This window comes from Cydia strobilella, chromosome Z (assembly GCF_947568885.1).
Source record: "Cydia strobilella chromosome Z, ilCydStro3.1, whole genome shotgun sequence".
NCBI classification, from domain to species: domain Eukaryota; kingdom Metazoa; phylum Arthropoda; class Insecta; order Lepidoptera; family Tortricidae; genus Cydia; species Cydia strobilella.
The window spans coordinates 45,482,003-45,505,341 of NC_086068.1; the positions used below are offsets into that span (position 1 = coordinate 45,482,003).

At 36.8% G+C, this 23,339-nt stretch overlaps 1 protein-coding gene across 1 annotated transcript in view; it reads right to left on the reverse strand.

The window, feature by feature from the left end:
- LOC134754900 (2-Hydroxyacid oxidase 1) overlaps window positions 1-23,339 on the reverse strand; it is a 67,070-nt gene that overhangs the window by 22,905 nt on the left and 20,826 nt on the right. Inside the window, exons 3-6 of the mRNA XM_063691372.1 lie at window positions 22,197-22,317; window positions 6,664-6,798; window positions 2,418-2,549; window positions 1,565-1,697 (exon numbers count right to left, since the gene is read on the reverse strand). Coding sequence (XP_063547442.1) covers window positions 1,565-1,697; window positions 2,418-2,549; window positions 6,664-6,798; window positions 22,197-22,317 — 521 coding nt within the window. The remainder of the gene's footprint in view (window positions 1-1,564; window positions 1,698-2,417; window positions 2,550-6,663; window positions 6,799-22,196; window positions 22,318-23,339) is intronic.

The window sequence follows — 23,339 nt, forward strand, 5'->3', positions numbered from 1 at the left end:
TATCGTATCTTATCGTATCGTACATATTATAATACTTTTTTTTCTGTTTATTCTGTGTAATTCGAAATACATTTTAACCTTTAATATGTTCTCACTACTGAGGTGAAAAATTATGTGTGCAATACGAGAGCAGTTATTTTACATCTCGTGTTTTTGAGTCCCTCGCTACGCTCAAGATTCTACCTTAGAATCTTTCGCTTTCTCGGGACTCAAAATAAACACTCGCAAGGAAAACCAACTTTCCTCTCTTGTTGCACAAATAACTATTGTTGTATAATGGCATCAAGTCATTACATCACAAGATACAGAAGACCAAGAGTGCCGAAAAATTACAAATGATTTGTGAAAACATTTTAGGGGTTAGTTCCTGATTCGCCGGATTTTTGTTTCGCCGGACTTGTTTCGACGGATTCTCTTATACTCTGAATGTGACGTCCCGTCCTAAAGTAAATCCGGCGAAACAAGAATCCGGCGAATCGAGAACTAACCATTTTAGGAGTTGGTCTTGATCTTTCATTATTTATTGATTTATATTTAGAACAATGACATAATTCGATGCTTCAAATTATTACATGCTAGCAAAACCTACCCTCTGCTTTGCTCGGATTACGATACCTACTTGAAAATAATATTCTACATATAATAATAAATAAATAAAAATATTATAAATAGCCTAGCCGAAGATAAGAAATGAATAGAGAATAAATAACTACCTATTGGGGACAATTGTACACAGGTCGACCTAGCCCCAAACTATGCAAAGCTTGTAATATGGGTACTTCCTGCACTTCCCTTCCCCCAGCAAGCTGACATAACTTCTTGGCCGATAGCGGCAAATATATTGCCGTCTTGTCATTCGGAAACCCCGAATATATATATATATATATATATATATATATTTCTATTTCTCAAAAATCACAAACAATGTATCCATGCCGTGCGTATCACTAAAATTTTCGTTTCATTGTTATAAATCTAATATGGATGTTACAAATAAGAATTTTAGTAGTTTTGGTGGTCTTAAAAAAGTTTTTACGGTTTACCTACTGGGTCTAGTTATAATAGTGGTTGCACATGATATCTCGCGCGTGTGCAAGCAGCTTGCGCATTTCTTACTAAACCTCTTCAGTCACACAGATCACGCGGATTACATACATGCGCGAGTGGATCGGCACAGTTCAAACCATTGTTTACAGAGGGTAGTTAGTGCACGTTGCGCAAGTAGGTATCTCAACATGCGCAAGCTACATGCTCCGTGTGCAAATATCATAAGAATTTGTTAGGAGCAGTCATTTGGCACAGTGTTAAGTAAAGGCACGTAGAGCACTAGCCGTAGGTACCCTGCTTGCAATAATAGACAATGTGTCGCATACACGGGTGCCTCCGTTGCCTGTTCACCCCTCGGATATGGCTCAGAAGGGTACGACCAAATGGATGGATTAGGAGATGGCGGTATGGTACAAAACCGGCGGTATGGTGTATATGTAATAGTCTCATGTAAACGTTTTGGTGTTACACTGTAAGTTTATATTGAAATAAATAAACGAAATGAAAAGACACTCACAGTCGCCGGGACCCCGTCGAGCTGCCGTGCGCCGTGGTTGGACACCAGTATGCCGGAGCAGCCCGCTTTCACCGCCTTGATTGCGTCATCGGCTCGCATTATTCCTTTTGCCACTATTGGGAGATTAGTGATACTAAAACAGAAAATCCCCATATAAGTGATTTCTCTATGAAAGGTTATTAGCACAATCGGATTAGGACTAACCTCGAAATGTCTTAGACAGTTATGAAATTTTGTACATATGTTAATTAAAGGTATCTTTTTCATGTCCACACTATTTGACATTTGGAGACTTCGAGGAATCGCAGCCATCTTGGCAAATGTGTACCATCCTGGAGAAATTTGCGTTTTACTCTAAATGTACGTTATCTATGAAAATATGGTGTAATGCATCATTAAAGCTTATTAAATTCTACACAAAAAAGTCCTAGATATCTATGCGAAAAAAATACATCTTGTTATAGAAAATAATGCTGAATCAAGATTTAGCGCTTTTACCCTTTCAGGGGATATTCTCTTAATATGAAACTTGGAGGAATATGAATTCCACTTTTGTCTATACATTTGTACACGTTCTACCCCAATATCAACATTTTACTCGACTGCGACTTAAACAGAAAGTACTTCGTACCCACCTATAACCAAAATATATGCACCTAAGTAAATATTAAGCTTGTTTGCGCCAATAAAACCGTTTCATGGGCGCCGCCATCGCCATGGGCGAATTTTACCATCTCGAGGCTCCCTCAGGAGGGAGGTACTGACATATTGTTTATTGTGCATTAATTTGTAGAAAAGCTACCCCTATACTATAGTTACTTATATACTATAGGCACTTACATTAATACATTACCTTTTAAGCCATTTAATATCATCCCATTTTAAATTTTTGTCAAATAAATTTTCGACATATTTACTTAGGCCGCTTCCACCGCCCTCAGCTTTCCGAATTTTAGTAGACAAATGCCCGTCAAAATTCGCTAATCTAGAATTTTAAATCAAATACCATAAGTAATTCAAAAATAAAATATCTAAAACAATGTTAAATAAAGCCGCCTTATGTGTTATCGCAAAGGCATGAGATCCTCCCATTGGTCAGCTAGACCTTCTAGCCCACTGGCACAAGGCCGCCGACTGCAACGTTGGCTTGCAGTTCCCATACAAGTAGCAGTCGGGTTGAAGTCCGTCTGTGTTGGCCCTAACCGTTGATGTTGAATTTAATTAGGTACGTAATAGTACTTTATAGTACACTAGCTGTTGCCCGCGACTTCGTACGCGTGGATTTGTATGTTGGTTGTTTATATTTTACATGAGCATAGAACATTATGCAGCAAAAGATATCAGTAGGGACGGTTAATCATTTGTTAATAATTATACAACGCATGAAATTTGTCTTTCACAAACTACGAAGTTTCAAGCCCCTAACTGAAAAAAAAAATGTTCTCGATATAAGCCCTCTCCACCCTCTTAGAAGATTTTCAAATCCACTACTTATATTTAAAAAAAGGTTCGCTCCCGATGCAAACTATTAATACAAACTTTTCAAAACTTTTACCAAGTTTCATGTTCCTTAGCCTAAAAGAAAACTCGTACCACATATAAATCTACATCCCCTTTTTAACCCTATTAGGGATTGAATTTCTAAGAACGTTGAAATAACTTTTTTTTGTTATCTTATACAATGCCTTTCTAAGAAATTTCAAATCATTTGTAATAGATTCAAACTTTCAACCCCTTTTTAACCATTTTAGGGGATGAATTTTTAAAAACGATGAAATTACTTTTCCTGTATTCTAATAATATCCCCATATAGGTACAAAGGTTCAAGACCGCACTTGATAAAAATTTTGGTCTCCATACAAACTTTCAATCCCTTTTTCACCACCTTAGGGGATGAATTTTCAAAAACGCTGCAATTGATTTCCTTGTATTCTAATAATATATCTTTTTACCAAGTTTCAAATTGCTAGCTTAAAATAAAACTTGAACCCCATACAAACTTTCATCCGCTTTTTAACCCCCTTAGGGGATGAATTATGAAAAACCCCTTCTTAGTGGATACTAACGTTATAAAAACTACCTATTGTGAAAAATTCAGCTCTCTAGGTCCAACGGTTTGGGCTGGGCGTTGATTTAAGTGAGTCAGTCAGTCAGTCAGGACTTTTACGTTTATATATAAAGACAGGCCAAGTAGATATAAACGGCCGAGCGTAGCGAGCCGGATAGAGGGGTACCTAATGATTCTCCGAATAATTTTTAGCTGATTATCGATTCACAGACAACGATTCGCCGAAGATCGGTTCGCAGAGTGATTTATTTGTAGATGTAACTTTTGGTCGACTAACGTTACGCAGACTCTTGGTTCACATACAGTTCAGTTCGCTTCTGAGTAAATTAGCAGAACTATTATTGGACGATTTTCGTTTGGCAGAGTAATCTTTTCGTTTAAGCAATGTTTAGTCGAATAACGTTTCACATTTAATACATCATTATTTTCGAAATAAAAACTTCTTACAAAAAAACCGACTTCAAAAAGTACGAAATAAAATATAATCCTTTTTTAAATATATGCGTTAAGTATATGTATAAAAAGTAAGTTACGAAGACGTTAGCGAATATGTCGTACCAAACTCGTGGTAAGGCTACAGTTGCACTACATCTAATTGGTGGTTTTCGGGAGGAAATGCTTTAGTTACTTTAGAAAACAACGAAATCACTACAAATTTTAAAGGCACATGTATACTATACACGTGCCTTTAAAATTTGAAAGTTCCCTCAATTCCTCATGGTTCCCATTATCCTAGTACACTGTACCTAGATGGAAAAACATCCTGTATGTCAAATCTATAGGTGTACTAGATTAATAATTAGAAACAGATTGCTGGCTTATTCAGATGATGATTTATAAAAAATATTAAAATGATTAAGTTTATATGTTTTTTCTTTTAAAATATATCCATTGCTAATTGACTGCCCGCTGAAGAATCACATCTATACTGCTGCCGTTGTAAGCTTGTGTCACAAAAAACTAGATACCGTAATTGCTTCTAGTTTAGGTTTTAATCAATTTTTAACCTAAATATGAACAAAAGCATACCTATTATAGGTTAATCGCACTTAAACTATCGTGAGACATATTTCAAAAACCGTACTGATAAATATTATAGGTTAAATTAAAACCTATTCAATATAGGTTTTAATTTTATGGTAACTTCTGTTAGTGAACATCACGGATTTAGATTTTAATAAACCGGATGGAGTACACGGGCCAAAAAGTGTGTCCACATGAGAAGTCAAAGTGGGCGGTTGCATCTCTTTCTAATTAGGGTGACCATAAGTCATATGTATGTGGGATATTAGGATAAGTTGGAATGTATAGTTTGGCCAATATCTTTTTTCATTCATGCATAGGAAGTCAGAGAGAATGGATATAGTTTTTTCTCCTCTGTAAAACGCTTCACAAAACCTTACTTAATTTAGTCGTTATAAAAGCTGTTACCGATGACAGGCAGACTGACAGACGGACAGCGGAGTCTTAGTGATAGGGTCCCGTTTTTACCCTTTGGGTACGGAACCCTAAAAATGGTCACGTTTTTTTCATTTGTAGTCTGCCTCTTTCGCACTCATGGTATGTTCATATCCGTAATGGCTTCTCTTTTGCACATTTCAGCTATTCTTTAAGCGTCATCGTAGTTAATTGCACCATTTTTTTTAATTTGCCGCCTTTGTGTACTGACGGAAATGTGTGTCCAACCTATATAGAATATTATGTATAAATGTGTCTGTAATATTTAAGGGTTTTGGATTTAAATTTTGGCAATTATATAGCTCTCATTACGTGCACAAATAAATCATTTATCTATCTATCTATCAACCAAATAATTAAACATGCCGAAATAAAGATATACTTATTTAGGTAAACTTATTTTTACATTAAGTTAGTACGTAGGTAATAAGAACTCTGTAAGGCCGATTCACATCGTGCCGACATCATAGTCACCCTAATGAGTTTGACAATGTTTTCTTGTATTTTTATCGTAAACTATAATAGTTGAGGCTTACCTGTGAAAAGATATACCACAATCAACAAAACTTTCACTTCTGCAACCTTTCACACAACGTCTTTTACCCATTTTATACTTTATTTCGCAAATAAATCTTGAGCGCCGCCATTCATGTATTTTGAAATTTTCTTTATCAAGTTGGGGATACCAATTAATATTCAAAGTTACTACAATGTCTACCATATTAAAATTAATGTATTTTTTGTTGTGCACATGCTTGGTTAAATCAGTTAATAATATTGACATTATAACTATTTACAAATTACGTAAAAGATATCAGAACCGCACTCTGAATATAGCACTTAAATAATATAAGAAGGTATTTAATTTTAGTAGTTATTGATATAAATACTACCAAAATGGTATTTTTTTAACATTGGCAACATGTGCGAGTGGGACACCGCGACCCACTTTTGCTATCTCATGTGGACCGTTTTCTCTAGTCTGGTACGAACACCTTTCTGGCTCGGTGATAAGGTTCAATTTAGTATGGCAAAAAAAGTGACAGTTCGCTCCTGTTTAGGGTATAACTTCATGGTGAACATAAGTTGACAATTAAATGTATCAAAACCATCTTTATCAGACTCAAACTAAAAGTTATTGTGTAGGTTAGTCATGTCCTAATAGTCTAGCCATAAATAAGAGAGAAGTTCTGCTAATCAATATTAATGCCAAATGAACATTCGACGCGTGGGCTATACAGATTAGTATACTTAATATCAGTTCGTGTGTAATAGGCGTTAACGCGGATATTTTTGGTCCGATAACCATTCAGCCACTAGAAAAAAATTAAATAATATAATTCAGCTGTTTAGCATGTTCATGAACACAGACGCCATGTTTACATTAAAATTTAAAAAAAATTACTTCCCGTCCGTCCTAGGCCTTCATTTCGTATGAAATTCCTTTACAGTTCTCTCGAGTTGCTCCGCCCGAAACTTGATACTTTGAAGCCTGTTTTGACGCACATAAGGACGATATTTCATTGCATGTTTAAGAAAAATATATATTTTTTATGGACGTGTAGGTACTTACCTTAAATGGGAAGGCAAGGTAAAATTATTTCGAATATCGGCTCGTCGTATTCCAAATAACGGGGTGTCCACTGTTAAAGCAATAGCTTTAAATCCTGCTTTCTCGGCGCGTAAAACTAAATTTCTGGTAACGTCTCTGAAATGGAAAATAACAATGGTAGAAAATTTTAGGTTTAGAAATAGGGAACTAAGTACAAAAGACTTAGCGCGCTACTATTTAATAAATAAGAAGTGCGTTGATGTCATTTGTACAATCGTTTTATCTACTGAGATACTTACCTAATTTTGTTTAATGATTTAGGTTTTATATTAGAAAAAGTATTACTTTAGGCGGTCTAGCATAAGTTGCGTTCTCGCGCGCGACTCCATACATCTAGCGCGACTTTTAGTATGGACTCGCGCGCGAGAACGCAACTTATGCTAGACCGCTAGTTAACTCGTAGAAAAAGCGTAAACACGGTACTGAAAAGATCTCTGTTTGTTTTGTTGTTTCTCTGCCGGGCTAGCACATGATTGGCGCGAGAGTATCTCGCCGCGACATGGGTAGTCTATGTCCCCCTTTAATTCATACAGTTAGCAAAAGACGGGTAGTCTATCTCGCGGCGAGATACTGTCGCGTCAATCATGTGCTCGATGACAGATGTTTTATTTGTTTTAGTCAATTTGTTTTAATGCTTTTCAATATCCGTTTGCAATTAGCAGCAACAGCAACTAGAAAAAAATATTTTTTTGTACTTTCTTTGCTGCCAAATAGAAAAATGGTTTTCGATTATATCTTGGAAACTCTGCGTCTGAGCGACTTGGCCACTTATACAAAATGAAAAGAGATTTAATTTGTTTCAAGCTTTATTAAGTCAAGTTTTTCGATATCTTGTATAGTTTTTACGATATCCGCTCTTGAAGGTTTATTTAGAGCTCTCATTTTTATCTTGATTATCTACATCAGTGAAGCTGCTAGGCCGGGTTTGGTAACGTTTTCGTATAAATCGGGGGTGCTGAATTCATTTATGCTATCAATATTGACACCTTTCCGAAGTAAAAATATAAGTATAAACTTTAAACAAATAACTTTTTTTTACTCCTCTTCACGCTTAAACCGCTGAACCGATTTAGTTGAAATTTGGTAAATAGATGTTTTAAGTCCCGAGATATAGTCTTTATCTCAAAAATCATACTTTGAAGGTGTGAAATTTGGTGTGAGGGGAATTCAGCTTCTTCGCCGAAGTTGAATTCCTGAGGTTAATACTGTTTAAATTTAGGTTTGAAGTCATGTTTGGTATCATTTTCAACTAATTCAAACATATAATAATAATAATAACCCCGCGGGGCAGCTTGTGGCGAGCTGACGGTGAGTGGCGACACCGCGGACCCCTATTCCAGAGGGCCTTGTCATCTGGCCCTCGCCTCTGTGCTTGCCTTGACTGGCCGGCCAGAGCGGAGTCGCAAGAGCGGGACCTATGCTCCAGGTTGGAAGTGTCAAATGTCATAACGCCGGCGGCCTGCTAAACGGATTACCGGGATCTGGCTACCGCAGACTCACCTCTCGACAACCTCACAGCCGCTCTGAAGTGTTGCCCTATTGTCGCACTGTGCGTGCGGCCGTTGTAGGGCCCACTAAATGAGTTGGCGAGTCACCACCTGTTTTACACAATTTTGAGACTGATTGTCACGGCAGGTGTCCGCTAGTCTCCCCCCATAGCCCATTATCCAGTCCATCCAACATTCAAATCAATAGCCCATGACCTTAGTTCCCATCGCAGCACAAAAGTGCTGCATTGCAATAGTCTTTGCACCTGGCGGGGACCATCTCCGGATGTATCACATTGTGCTTTCGGGGATGGTATCCGCCACGTGTATCCCTTGCTTTTAGATTAAAGTGTCTTAAAGGGCCTCTGCGCTGTTGGCTTCGGCCCCACGTACGCCTCCCAAAGGTCCGGGACCCCATGGTCCCGTGATATGGAAAAGACATACAAATAATAATAATAATAATAATGTGAGTGTTTACAGCCACTGGGTAGAAAGCGGTGCACACCTCTCCACACCCTGAGCCACTCACGCGATGTTGTCCCCTTGTCGCTCCGTGCGAGCGGCCGTTTTCGGGGACCCATATTGTGAGTTGGCGAGTCACCACCTGTCCATTTTTTTTCGTGTTTTTAAACATAGATTGGGGCAGGTGCCATAGTATTTCCATAGACCCGGTAACCAGTACACTAACATCTCAACACAATAGTCTAGTTTATTTTGTTTCTTATCATTGCAATAGTCCTGCACTAACCGGGGCTTGTCCTTGGGTGCACTACTATAGTGCATACAGGGATAATCGTCGGTTGGTGTCACATCACCTTTTAGAGTAAATTGTCTTTTTACAAGGGGCCTCTGCGTGTTGGCTTCGGCCCCACGCACGCCTTCCAAATGTCCGGGACCCCATGGTCCCGAGATTATGTAAAGGACGAACATAATAATAATAAGCCTTTATTTCAGACAAGTGTTTTGTAAGTACAATTTGTTAATATATATATATATCTAATTTCCATCTGTATGCCTTTTGTAGGCAAAGGCCTCCCCTAAACATATAGACCATCCCAAATATTATTTAAATAGTTTCAGCGGTTATTGATTCCCCATACAAATTTCCATCCCACTTTTCACACCCCTAAAAGATGATTTTGGTTATAAAAACTATCCTATGTACAGTACATACACCAAATTTCACACCTTCAAAGTATGATTTTTGAGATAAAGACTATAATCCTGTCTAAAGTCCTGTCTCGGGACTCAAACCATCTCTGTACCAAATTTCAACGAAATCGGTTCAAAGGTTTAAGCGTAAAGAGGAGTTTAAAAAAAATCATTTTTTTTAAATTTTGTTTTTACTTAGGAATGGTGTGAATGTTCATACCAAAAATGAATTCAGCACCCCCGATTTATACGAAAACGATACCAAAACCGGCCTAGCAGCTTCACTGTAATCAGTAATCAGTAATTTATTGCTTTCATAGGTACAATAAGGTCTTACAATTAGAGTTTTGAATGATTCACGGTTAGTTTCACTAGACTTATATTCATTTATAGGTCATTTCGACAGAACGCCACTATATACCAAGATTGGTAAGAGAAGCCGTTGAAATTCACAAATACAAAAATTTTAATCGTGAAGATGGGTTTAAACTGTCAAATGTGTGGAATCCTGTGATTTGTTTGTGTAAAAAACCAGTGATATCCGAATCAAACACGCGTAGTGACACCGTGAGTGTAGTGTGTTTGGACAGACCAACGAGTGTGAACGCGACCGGACCAACAAGTGTGAATGCGACCGTTGGTAACGTTGAAAGTGAACGCAGCCGACGCGCAAGAATGAGGGTAGACAGAGCGCTGTCTACACAACTTTGACACCCACCCGCTATCTTCAGTCACCCGTGAACATGATGCATGTAACTGCGTCGAAATATCGGGAGCTCACAAATAATACAAAAGGTAATCACGGTCTATATCCCGGTCAATATAAGTCTAATAAGGTCTTACATTAAAATGGTGATAATAATTATGAACCCTGTAAGGGCACTGCAAATTGAGCACGTAACTTAATACTATAATATTACATAATATATCCCATATATATAAATTTAACATCATGAGAGGGGGGAGGCCTTTGCCCAGCATTGGGACACAATAGGCTCACACATGAACACAACATACACGTAACATTCATAAGTTCACAACATAACATTAATGAGATCTTTACATTTCTATTATATGTCTTCTACCTAACATAAATTTAACTTTCAAAAAACTCTTGCATATTATAAAAACTATTTTCTAATAAATATTTCGTAACTTTTTTGTTAAATATGTTGTCAATTTTTTCGTTTTTTATATCTATTGGAAGTTAGTTATAAATCTTAATGCACATTATATATGGACTAGAGCTATGGATACTTAAATTTGAAAATGGAACTTGAATTGTATTTCTAGGGCGTAAATTTGAGGTAGCCGGATCTTTTGGTACTGGAATAAAGTAATTATATTTTCTTTTGAATTTAGTTATCTCGAGTATGTATAAAGAAGTCAATGTTAATATGTTGAGTTTACGGAAATGGGGTCGACAACTATCTGTTTGGTTTATGTTGGTTAGGATTCTTATGCATTTCTTTTGTAAGATAAACAGGTCGTGTATGTTGGTGCTATTGCCCCACATAACTATACCGTATCGGAGCCAGGAGTGAGCAAAAGCATAGTAAGTACATAAGGCGGTTTTTACATCTGTATGTTTCTTTACTTCTCTTAGAGCGTATATAAATGAAGATATTTTTGATGTGATTTTTTGGATATGGAGTTTCCAGTTTATGTTTGAATCTATTTCAATGCCTAGCAAATTGGAGGAGTTTACGCAATCTATGGTTTGATTATTGTATTTATAATTGATGGATAAGCTACTTTTTTGGTGCTGTTTAAACTGCATGATTTTAGTTTTTTCTATATTTAATTCAAGGTTGTGGAGATTTAACCAATCAACTACTTTAGTGAGGGTGGCGTTTAAATGGGAATTTAGGTTATTTTCATGTGTAGAATACGGAAAAACTATGGAGATGTCGTCTGCAAATAGGATACTAGTTTGGTCAAGTATTTTAGGGAGGTCATTTATATATATTAGGAATAGGAGGCACCCGAGTACACTGCCTTGTGGAATAGATCCTGACATAATGACGGTTTTGGATTTTACTTGCTCTATTGACTGTGTTTTATGATTGTGGTATTCTATTTGCACATATTGTTCACGTTTTGCCAAATATGATTGGAACCATGAATGCGTAATGCCCCTCACTCCTATATTGTAGAGTTTGTTTAATAAAATCTTATAATTTACTTTGTCATATGCCTTACTCAAGTCTAATAGGACTCCGATTGCGTAGTTCTTACTATCAATGATATTAAGTATTTATTTCTTGTATATATTTATATAAAGCTAAAGTTGTAGATCTGTTCTTGCGGAATCCGTTTTGGTTATCATTTAAAATTTTAAATTTCTCACAGAATGAGTAAAGTCTATTAGCCATCGTGGTTTCTAACGCTTTGGCAAATCAAGATAAAAATGAGAGCCTTAAATAAACCTTCAAGAGCGGATATTGCAAAAACTATACAAGATATCGAAAACTTGACTTAATAAAACTTGTAACAAAATAAATCTCTTTTCATTTTGTATGTATACTTCATATTCACGAATAAAACAGACCATTCAGTGAAAGTCGAAGAAAATGGTATCTCCGACCATAAAAGCGTAATATACAGTTGTCAAACACAGAACTTACAGGAAATAAACAAACAACGGTATACTTATAAACGTATTTTTAGTACGAAAAATATGCAGAATTTTAAAGGCGACCTAAGTAACATCGTTTGGGATGACGTGATATACCAAGTAACGACGTAAACCAAAATTACAACAACTTTCATAATAAAATACAAGAATTGCTCAATAAATATATCCCGCTAAAACGCATAAAAATAAAATGTAAAAACAATAAAACGCCATGGTTGACTGTCGGGCTAAAAATAGCATGTTAAAATAAAAGATTCCTTAGGATTGCTAGAAATCACACAAAAAACAAAGAATTCATATCTTATTACAGGACATATGAGAAAATTTTAAAAAAATGTGTGCAATCGTCCAAAAAGTTAGATTTTATAAAACAAATGAAACAAATGGGATTATGTTGTAGAAACGCCCAACCAAATAGCAAAGACTCTCAACGAATATTTTGCATCGGTAGGTGAGTCATGACTGGCCAGTAGCGTAGCGGTGCCGGCGCGAGCGCGAGCGCACCTGCACAAGCGGCCGGCCGCCCCGTCATTACACCTACAATAAACTCAATAATGATAAGCGAAGTAACTGAGCGCGAAATCACTACACTAATGCGGCAAATGAAAAATCGAACTAGTTCTGGCATAGACGACATTCCGTCAATACTGATTAAATTATGCATTACTGAATGAGGGCTAACGCGTATGAATTCGCCGCTAGGGGCGCTAGTGTAGATGGTGGTCTTTTCCATAGTTCGAAATGTCAAATGTCACTTGTCACTTCAATGACTGACAGCTGTTCTTAAGTCTTTTGGACCACCATCAACAGAGGCGCCAACTGGTGAGCGAAAAAACGATAGCCCTCATTGGCGACCCCGCTTAAATTATTAATAAACCAATCTTTTTGCGAAGGAGTATTTCCGGAACTGTTAAAGGTCTCAAAAATTAAACCTGTCTTGAAGCCGAGCGGTAAAGACAACGATCCAAGCCAATATAGACCTATTGCACTTTTACCGACCTTCTCCAAACTATTTGGAAAAGCCATGACCAAACGAATTTATAATTTTTTTGAAAAATATCAGATCTTTGACAAAAATCAATTCGGCTTCAGGAAGCGACATTCGACAACTCTTGCAATCTATAATTACATCCAGGAGATACTTGATTACCTAAACTCTAAAAAATATGCTGTAGGGCTACTCCTAGATATGTCCAAAGCCTATGATCGTGTCTCCCATAACATTCTTCTCCGGAAACTATACGACATGGGCATCCGCGGTAACGCCCATAAATGGTTTAAGTCATATTTACAAAACCGCAAACAGTGCGTACAAATTGATTGGTTTTATAAAAACACGGGTGTAGTAAAGGCGATAACCTCACCAATGCGGACCACTACCTGCTCAATTCCTCAAGGAAGCGTGATCGGATGTGTCCTATTTCTGGCATATATCAACGATTTGCCTAAAATTATGGACTGCAAATGTGTGATGTTCGCGGATGACGTCTCTTTGTTGCTAAATTGTGCGGATAGTACCGAGTGTAACGAGCGCCTTCCACAAATTACAGAAACTATAACGGAGTGGCTTTCAGACCACAATCTTGAAATTAATTTAAAGAAAACTAAAATAATGCAATTTAGGCCTATTCAAAAAAAAAACACTGCAAATGTCATTACAAACGAAAATATAGAGGAAGTAAATGAATTTAAGTTATTAGGAATTAAAATAGATACAAGTTTAAACTGGAAATCACATATCGAAAATATAAAATCTAAATTATCGAGCTTTATATACGCGTTGAGTGTGCTCAAGGTCAACACTAACTTGGAGACCGCCCTGTCAGCATATTTTGCGTTTGCGCACGCAAGGCTCAGTACGGTGTGATTCTGTGGGGGGCCAGCACTGATGTCAATCAACTATTCCTAATGCAGAAGAAATGTATTCGCATACTTACCAACACGCATATACCAGATAGTTGTCGACCGCACTTCGATGCATTAAACATTCTCACGTTACCCTCTATATATATTATGGAAGCGGCACTCTTTGTTAGGAACAATTCGCATCTATTCACAAAAAAAGTTGTTAACTCGCAAAGAAGGCAAAATAATAAAATTGAAATACAACTACCCCCAACAAATTTAGAAATGTTTAAAAAAGGCCCTTATTACCGATGCATACTTGTAGCAAACAAACTTCCCGAAAAAATTATAAACGAAATCGAAGACAATGTGTTCAAGAGGAAACTAAAAAATTTGCTTCTCAAAAAATGCTATTATTCCACAGACGAGTACCTGAATGATGAATCTTTGCCCAAATAAAATAATAATAATTTAAATTATATAAAAATACCTAAAATGATAATCTACATTACATTTAAATTAAATACATCTACTTATAATATTATATATTGAATGGATGGTAAATTGAATTAAATATATTTAATGCAAACTTATTAATGCTACTGTGGGAATGTATTTAACAACAAATTGTGTAATAAAGATAAAATAAATCAATACTTATATGTACCTATTGAAATAGTACCCAAATAAGTACATAATTGATTATAATAAAATAAAATAAAAATTATAATAAAATAATAAGTAATTAATATAATAAAATAAGTATAAAATAATATATATGCGTTATTAATATAAATGTGTTAATTTTAATTTACCTAGTTATAGTTTAGTTTTTTTTTTATGCTTTTATTGTTTTTAAGAAATACTAATACTTGCTGTGCCCTAACAGGGTTCTTGTGTGAACGTACCCTAATGTAACATCTGTTTTGTACCACATGATAATAAGCATTAAATTATGAATTATGTGGCCAAGACGCTCAGACGCATAGTTTCCGAGATATAATCGAAAAACCGAAAAATGGAACCTTCAAACCCCCCTCTCCCCCCCAGCACCAGGGTTACGGCCGGGGACTTTTGATATGTTCACCTCCTAAATAGTCCAAACAAAGCTACGAAGTCAAAAATTGTGTTCCAAGCATTTCCCTCTATACCTTTTTTTGGGCATTCATTTCCTGGTCTATATGTAATTTAATGACTTGTAAAATGACTGCCTTTTACCAATAAAACATCTGAATCTGAATTTGAATCTGAGTGTGTTATCCTGCCCGAAGGGCATAACTACCCAGAATAGAAACCCCCGCGACGTGGGGGCTTCGTCGACCCTGTCACACAAATTACTACCTATCACCAAAAACTGTAGGTAAGGTTTAATTTCGGTTTCGTCGACCCCGTCACAGAAATTACTACCTATCACCAAAAAACTGTAGGTAAGGTTTCATTTCGGTTTAGGTTAGGTTAGTGTGTCATCCTGCCCGAAGGGCATAACTACCCAGAATAGAAGCCTGTCACAGAAATTACTATCAACAAAAACGTACTAAGGTCCGAACTCGCAACTTCAGATCGCTCTAGTTCCTAAACAGTCAAGTTTATTAAAAAACTTCTATCAATAAAAGATGCTTATTTTAATGTGTTCTTTAAAGTTAAAAAAAAGTAACAAAAATGCAGAAAATTTTGGCCGTAAATTTTCTAAGTCCTAAAATCGGGCCCCTTTTGCTATACTCTGACCCTGAATTGTATAGTTACACCAAGAAAAGCCTGCAACGACGCTGTTGCTGAATGCTGGCTGGTTCAAATGGCGATCGTAGAATGCCGATCAAAACTAAAGGGAAAGTATAAGACTTGCGTCAGACTCGTCATGCTATACGGAGCAGTGCTGGACATCTAAGAAAGAATATGAGGCCAAACTTCACTCGACTGAGATGAAAATGCTGGGGTGGGCTGGAAGGGTGACTAAACTGGACAAAGTCAGAAATGAGTATGTAAGAGGTAGCTTTAAAGTGACACCAATCCCAGAAAAACTGCAAAAAAGCCAATTGCGTTGGTATAGACATCTACATCCGTGATTGAGCCATATCACAGAGCCAGTTAGGAAACTAGAATGATAGGTCGGAAAAAGACAGCATCAAATTCGGAAGTTAACTATAGTCTGGCAAACGCTTCGAGCAACACCGGCCACGGCTTCCGACACGTCGTTTTGCGGGGGAAAACGTGTACCTACTTCTCACTCACTACTTACAAAATCCAATCTCTAATGACGACACGCGCCATGTTGCGGAATTTCACTGGAACTAATTTCTGGTCTGAACTGGTCAGGCTTTACATAGAAAATGACACACGTCAAAGATAAGTCTTGCACACCTCGATCTCTTTATAAAAAAGAGCGCATTACACAATTATTATGTGCAACACGCGGTGTGTGTTGTACACAATAATTGTGTACAACACGCACCGCGCTAGTTGTATGCATGCACAATTGATCTTGTACCTCGGCAGAGGGGAAATAGTGCGAATGCCGACTCCCTTCCTTGTTGCTCGAAGGGCAAACCCAATTTGCCAGTAAATAAGAACACTAAAATCTACACATCCATTTCCTTTGGGTGCTAGTCACGGATTTAGATATAACTTCATGGTGCTAGTATACTAGCCTAAGATAAAAGGGGATATTACTGCAGTGTTCTGCCACCAGAGTGCAGGACTAGCCTTTTTAGTAAACCATAGAGTAACGTATAAATACTGTACCTTTAACAGGTTTTTTACAAGTTTTCAGAGATAACAAAATATGACATTAATGCATCAAGGCGGTTTGTTTACAGAGGACCTACCGGAAAACGCGAATCCGAAATTTCGCTATCTGCCTCTTTATAGCTCGAATTTGCAAGAGTGACAGTGACAGAGATGTTAAATTTCGATTTTCATCTTGTTTCGCGATAGACCCTCAGATTGTGGTATGCTCAGAATAATGACTAAAGCAAAGAAGCCGGGCAAAAATAAAAGCTTGGTAAAAGATATCGTATTCACAACACGTTATTACTTTTTGTCTATGAGTGAGTGAGACAACAATCCGCAAGTTCTTTCGTTTTTTTCAGTATTGTCATAAGATAAACTGAGGGAAATGTCAAATGGTCCTATGTGGTTCTATAATATAATCCAGCCAAATAAAATATATGTTCGTTATTTCCACGGATTTAGATTATGGTTATTTCACAGGTAAGTGACAACTCACAGATTACTAATGACAACTGTAACAACTTGACATAGTCGTATTATTTTAGTTGAAATATTTCGGGAATTTCAGCGGTCATCTTGGTTTATTTTAATTATATTGTTGCTATTCCTGAAAGATTGTTGGAAAACGTGCTGTTTTTATTTGTACCTAATGGTTTGAAGTTCCCTTTGTGATAATGTCTTGTGTGATCGAGGGCTGTAAATCGCATACAGGAAGAAAAGAAAATACGCACGAACCGATAACCTTTAATCGGTGAGTTTTGTTCAATTTTGAAGAAATTAATTTATAGGACCTGACCCTAAACATAGAAATCGATATGTTGTTTATGTAATTATTACTTGCATTCAAGTCTATATAGATTTTTGCATATATTTTCGAACTTTTCTGCTAAGTATGAAAGGTTATATTTTTGGCATAGTGATGTATCGACCTCAGATCAATAACCTATCGACATTTACAGCTTTCTTATAGTTTGGCCCAGGACTGTCTCATTTTAATTGATGAGTACAGTCAAGGGCATAAATATATATACATTTCCAAAGTCTCAAAAGTATGTGTACGCTCAGACAATAAAATCGTGTTCACATATTTTTAAGCCATTTGTCTGGATCGATATTTTTGCCTTCGACTGTACCTATAGTTTTCTTTGTTCTTACTTACTGACAGATTGTGTTTGCCAGACTATAGTTTAATACTAAAAACCGATCAAGTGCGGGTCGGACGCGCGCACCAAGGGGACCGTACTTTTTAGTATTTGTTGTTATAGCGGCAACAGAAATACATCATCTGTGAAAATTTCAACTGTCTAGCTATCACGGTTCATGAGATACAGCCTGGTGACAGACAGACGGACAGCGAAGTATTAGTAATAGGGTCCCGTTTTTACCCTTTGGGTACGGAACCCTAATAAAAAAGACATTCATGATCATTGATGAATGTTCCTTTTATTAATATTGTTGGTCACAAAACTCAACTTTTTATTTCAGATTTCCAATGGACGAGGAATAGGGGATATTACTGCAATGTTCTGCCACCAGAGTGCAGCACTAGCTTTTTTAGTGCACCGTAGAGTAACTTATTCATACTGTACCTTTAACATGTTTTTGACAAGTTTTCAGGGGACCTACCGGAAAACTCGAATCCGGAATTTCGTTATCTAGCTGCCTCTTTATCGCTCGAATACGCAAGAGTGACAGAGATGTTAGATAACGAAAGTTCGATTTTCTTGTTTCGCGATAGACCCTCAGATTGTGATAGTGGCGCCACCTACGCCGAGTTTCGCGTAATATTCCCTATTATTAAATAAAAAATATATATTACACGAACGTTTTTTTTTTTTTTTTTCATTTCCTATTTGGTACAGTCAGCTGCAGAGAAAAGGTACCCTACGTCCATACTAATTTACAGAACTTTGTATGCAGCTGACTGTACATGACTAGAAACTATACTTAGTCTTTTAGCATTAGAAAAAACGGTAAACCATTTCCACGTGTCTTTTTATTGACAAGTTTTTTTATAAATATAGCAATATTTTACTTATGAAAGCAAAAGTATGTAAATGATCGTATATTATATTTGTTGTGACTTATTTTCAAAGTGTTTTTCGATAAAACGACACGTTAAGATCGCTCGCCTTCTTTCTAATGATAAAAAAACGAGAGGTATAGTTAGACGGTTCTGAGTGGTAGACTGCAAATGAGATAAAAGCTATATTAGGTACATGCATTAATCCTCATATCAGGCGGCTCTTTGATTCCAAAGATTGCATAATTTTTATACTTTTTAATGATTTTTAGAATATGAAAATTATAAAAAGTATAAAAGTTATGCAATCCTTGTATTCCACGCATTTCATTTCATTTCATTTCAACGAGCCGCCTGCTACAGATTTCTTGAAATTGCCGCGTTTTTTCAGGTTCAACTTTCATTAGCCAGACTATTATCAATTTGCCAATTTCGTGATTATTCTTTTACACGGCACATAACTTATGCATAATTTATCGATATAAAAAGTCGACACAGTTACATCCCTAGCAAATTATCAAACTTATGACACCGTACGTAAATGAGAAATAACAAGCATATATGCATCTCTTTTCGGCACATTATCTAATTCGTAAGGAAGCAAAGTACGGGTATACATACTTGTGAAGCATTTTTGCCCGACTTCTATGCTTTAGTCATTATTCTGAGGTGGTATGGGCGCCCTGGCGCCCCCTACGCAGTTTCGGGTAATATTTCCTAATCCTCGCCAAGCTATATTTTCCTACGTGATTTTTTTAACATTTCATGATAAATTCATTAAAACTGTTCTTTTATTTTTTCGTAGTTTTGCGAGGATGGCTAAAAGCTCGACAGGGCACGAGCGATAGAGAGGCAAATAGAATACCGAATATTCGGCAAAGTGAGCGAATAGGCCGAATAGTTGCCGAATATTCCTGGCAACTCTAGTCGTAATATCATATTATATAATGTCGTTTATGGTGACGCTATCTAATTTTGTCATTGCAAAATTTGCAAAGCCATTCCTGAGCTAAATAAACGAAGCAATCATTAATTTTTACTACAAGGGGCAAAGATGTTGTTTAATACCTCATGGTAACATATTGATATCCAAACATACGAAATAATACAAAATTGAACCACGAGAGAAGCGAACGGTTTAAAATTTAGAATATTGACAGTTGCGGGGGCCTTAAGGCATGAGGGTTAAACAAACTTTGTTACAGTGCAACACGTAATTTTTCATCACACCAACACGAGGAAACCATGTATTATTCAAGTCAATTTATTAAAAGTTCTTTCTATCGGCCAAGGTGAGGAAAATAGCTTTCTTCATAAAGGATTTCTTGTCTCGCCCGTCAAGTTTTATATGGATGGTGCGGTCATATCATAAAGAGTGCCGTGCCGCCCATGGAAACCTGCAACACAAGAGGGATTTTAATTTGTGTTTCAGTTTCAAATAGGAAACTGGACAATATGAAGTGTAAATTGCGCAATTACTTATAGCTCTTACAAATTATTTTATTCATCATACTCGTACTTCACTGTTAGTGAGGTACCTAGAGCCTGCCAGAGGGGACGCACTCCAGCCGCACGTTTCTGACGGCCGAGTAGGTACCTACGAGTATACGTGATGCAGGTGGATCAAGTGCGCACCCCCCCTCCCCCACCCCCCGTATATATTACGAGCAACATGAGTCCCGTTTGCGTCCGGTGGTCACGCATTTAGGCAAGAGGATGGGGAAGAAAATTTCACATTGTGAACTTACCTTAATGTTAAGAATAATTTTTCCTCTGCATTAATTTCATTTGAGTAATTCGATTGTATTTCGTCAATTATTAAGTCTCATTCAATGTTGAATTGCTTTTCATTTAATCGGCAATATTCCCTGAATAAACGATCACCATTAAATATCAGATTTTTTATTAATATTGCGTAGCTGCCTTCGTCGGACTCTGACTATTGTAGAAAGGCACACTGGTCTTCTTTTTCATATAGCATTATCGTCACTCGCTTCTTCTCGTAAAAAATACAAAAGTAAATTAGTATTTTATTTGTACGTTTAACATTATATGACTTGACATTGACAAGCCATCAACGAACGTTGTTGCGACTGCACGCCGCAACAGCCGCAGTCGTGCTGCTCAAAGAGTAATATAATAGTTATATGGTGCTGCTACAGTAGTGCTGCACCGCGGTAACGTCGCAACAGCAGTGCAGCGGCAGTCAGAAATGGACAGTCACCTTTAGTAATGGTTTATTATGATATATTCATGATATATTATTATTATGGTGGAGAGCAAAGACTATCAGGCAAAATCCCAGCTGACCCGTGTGACAGAGCCGAGTGGCGGAAAAATATTTGGGGCCGAAAGATTTTAGGGCTCTATATTTAAAAAAAAACCGCTGAAAGTTTAACTCGCGCACCGAGGGTTCTGTATAAACTTTCAATCATCTCATGTAACTATAAACAGAAAAGAATTTTGATCAGAAGAATACTAAGGATAATTGAACAGCGCCATCTGTCGGCAAATAGTTTAACTAATTTGCACGAGCTGTATGTATGTTGGTTTTTCAAGGATAATTTTTTACCATATGAATCGATTTCCACAACTTTTGTTTTATTTAAAAGAAGGTGCTTTTCTTGTAATTTCATAGAGATTTCAAGTTCATATAATAAACACCTGCAAAGATACAGCATTTGAACTATAGTTGGTCAAGCAAATCTTGTCATTGCTAAATTGTAAAACGCACGGATTTAAGCGCGTATTTAAGCTTTAAGATTTACCTTTCGAAACTTAGATACGAGATTAAGTCTCGTTTTACAATTTAATGTGTAGAAATCGTGAAAGTTTAAATCAAATCTTGTGAGTAGAAAAAGGCGGCATTTAAAAATGTAGGCGCGAAGGGTTACCGTTCCTAGAAAATTTGAATTCTGCGCCTTTTTCTACTGACTAGATTTGCTTGACCAACTATAGTATTAAGACTTTGAAATTTTGCTCCCTTTTTATATTGGTAATTTTCCATAGTTAATAAAAATAAATACTTTCGATTACTATTCCATATTTCAAATTTAATCAGATTGGCGAAAAATTGTTCTCGTTTGGACTGGCCTTAAACTATTGCATTATTTACTTTTCATTTCTCATGCTCTAAAAGAGGGTACTCATTGTTGTTCTAAAAGGTGTGCAGAAAATTATACGTCTCTGCACTAGAGCATTTTACGTTCCAAGTACTTTTTTACGATAAACAATTGAAATTTAGGTTTAAATGAATTAGTTATAAAATTTCCATTCTGATATTACTCTCCATTCCAATCATTCCATAAATAACGATACTGTTGCCTAAATTGTTAATTGAAAGTACCCTTATATTAAAATTATACTTAGTCATGTTATAAGAAAAAACACGTGCATTTTACTTTCCTCGTATTCGAAATGAAAAGTAGAGTGTTTAACTCGGGTGAAAGGCATCATTTCAGCCGCCTCGGACTATTGACTAGTGGCTATCACTGCGTTCGTGGGCCAAACAACCTCGACAGAAATGATTGCCTTTCATCCCTTGGTTTACAATCTACTATTACTTATATGGTGAGACGAAGTGTATGGAAAAACATGCCTTGAGTAACAATTAGAAACATACCGATTATTATAAATGTAGAGTTGGAACCACTTAATGGCGTCAGGGGCTGCCTCCGATACTTCTTCGATGGAACTTGTTGCTATGGTACTTAACGTGTATATTGTACCCTCTGCCTGTGCAGCTGTAATTTACAATAAGTATCTGGTTTACAAACGTGCTCCTTCGAAGGGTCTTATATAGTCTTAATACATTTTGTTAATACCTAAGCATAACCTTTATTACTTATTAGTACCTAGCAGGTTTTAATATAAAATTTGGCAAAGACACTAAATAGTGGTAGTTTTAACCAGGGACCGGACAACCCTTTCCGCGATAAAACCCTTTCAATGGGCAACACTTAAACACGGCTAACACATTGAAAGACTTTCCCTTTTGAACTGCAAGCCCATTCATACCCTTACCTTTGACCAACCCTTACCGAAAAGCTAACCAAAAATAAGGCTAGCCCTTAATAAGGGTTACCCTTATCTTTAAGCGCTTTTTATAAAGGTTTCCCTTTGCGTGAAAGAGACAGGATTAGTATATATCTACGGTAGTGTATGAAAAGGAAAGAAAATACGTGCCTAGTCAAAGAACGCCGCCGTCGCCGCCGACGATCGCTGGGATTCGAAGTAATGTGTGCTTTATGAAAAAGGTAGACGACTTAAATTAGCACGCTTATATGCTAAAAGGGAAGCCCTTTATAAGGCTAACCCTTATAAGCAATATGCAAGGTGTTGGTGAGCAGATGATAAGGGTTTTGTAAGGGTATTTGGGCTACCGATTACTCAAATGTGGTAGCTTTATATAAGGGTTTTTAAAAGCAAAACAAAGGGTTTCGTCTGGCAAAGGGTATGGTGAGTTAAGCCTTATGCAATACCCTTATAAAACCCCGATAAGGGATAGCGGGCCGGTCCCTGGCGTCAAGTAGTGGATTTATCAGTACTGCAACTTGACAATAGATGTCGCGACGAATGAAAGCAGCTAATATTACAACTATTTTCATCACCTGCTTGTAATAATGTTGTAAATTGTTTTAGCAATACATTTTTAGTCAGTCGCGACACTCGTGACATCTGGTGTCAAGTAGCGGTACTGATCAATCCACTACTTGACGCTAGATGTCGACTACGAAATAACCCGGGTTTTGGTAAGAAAATTGAT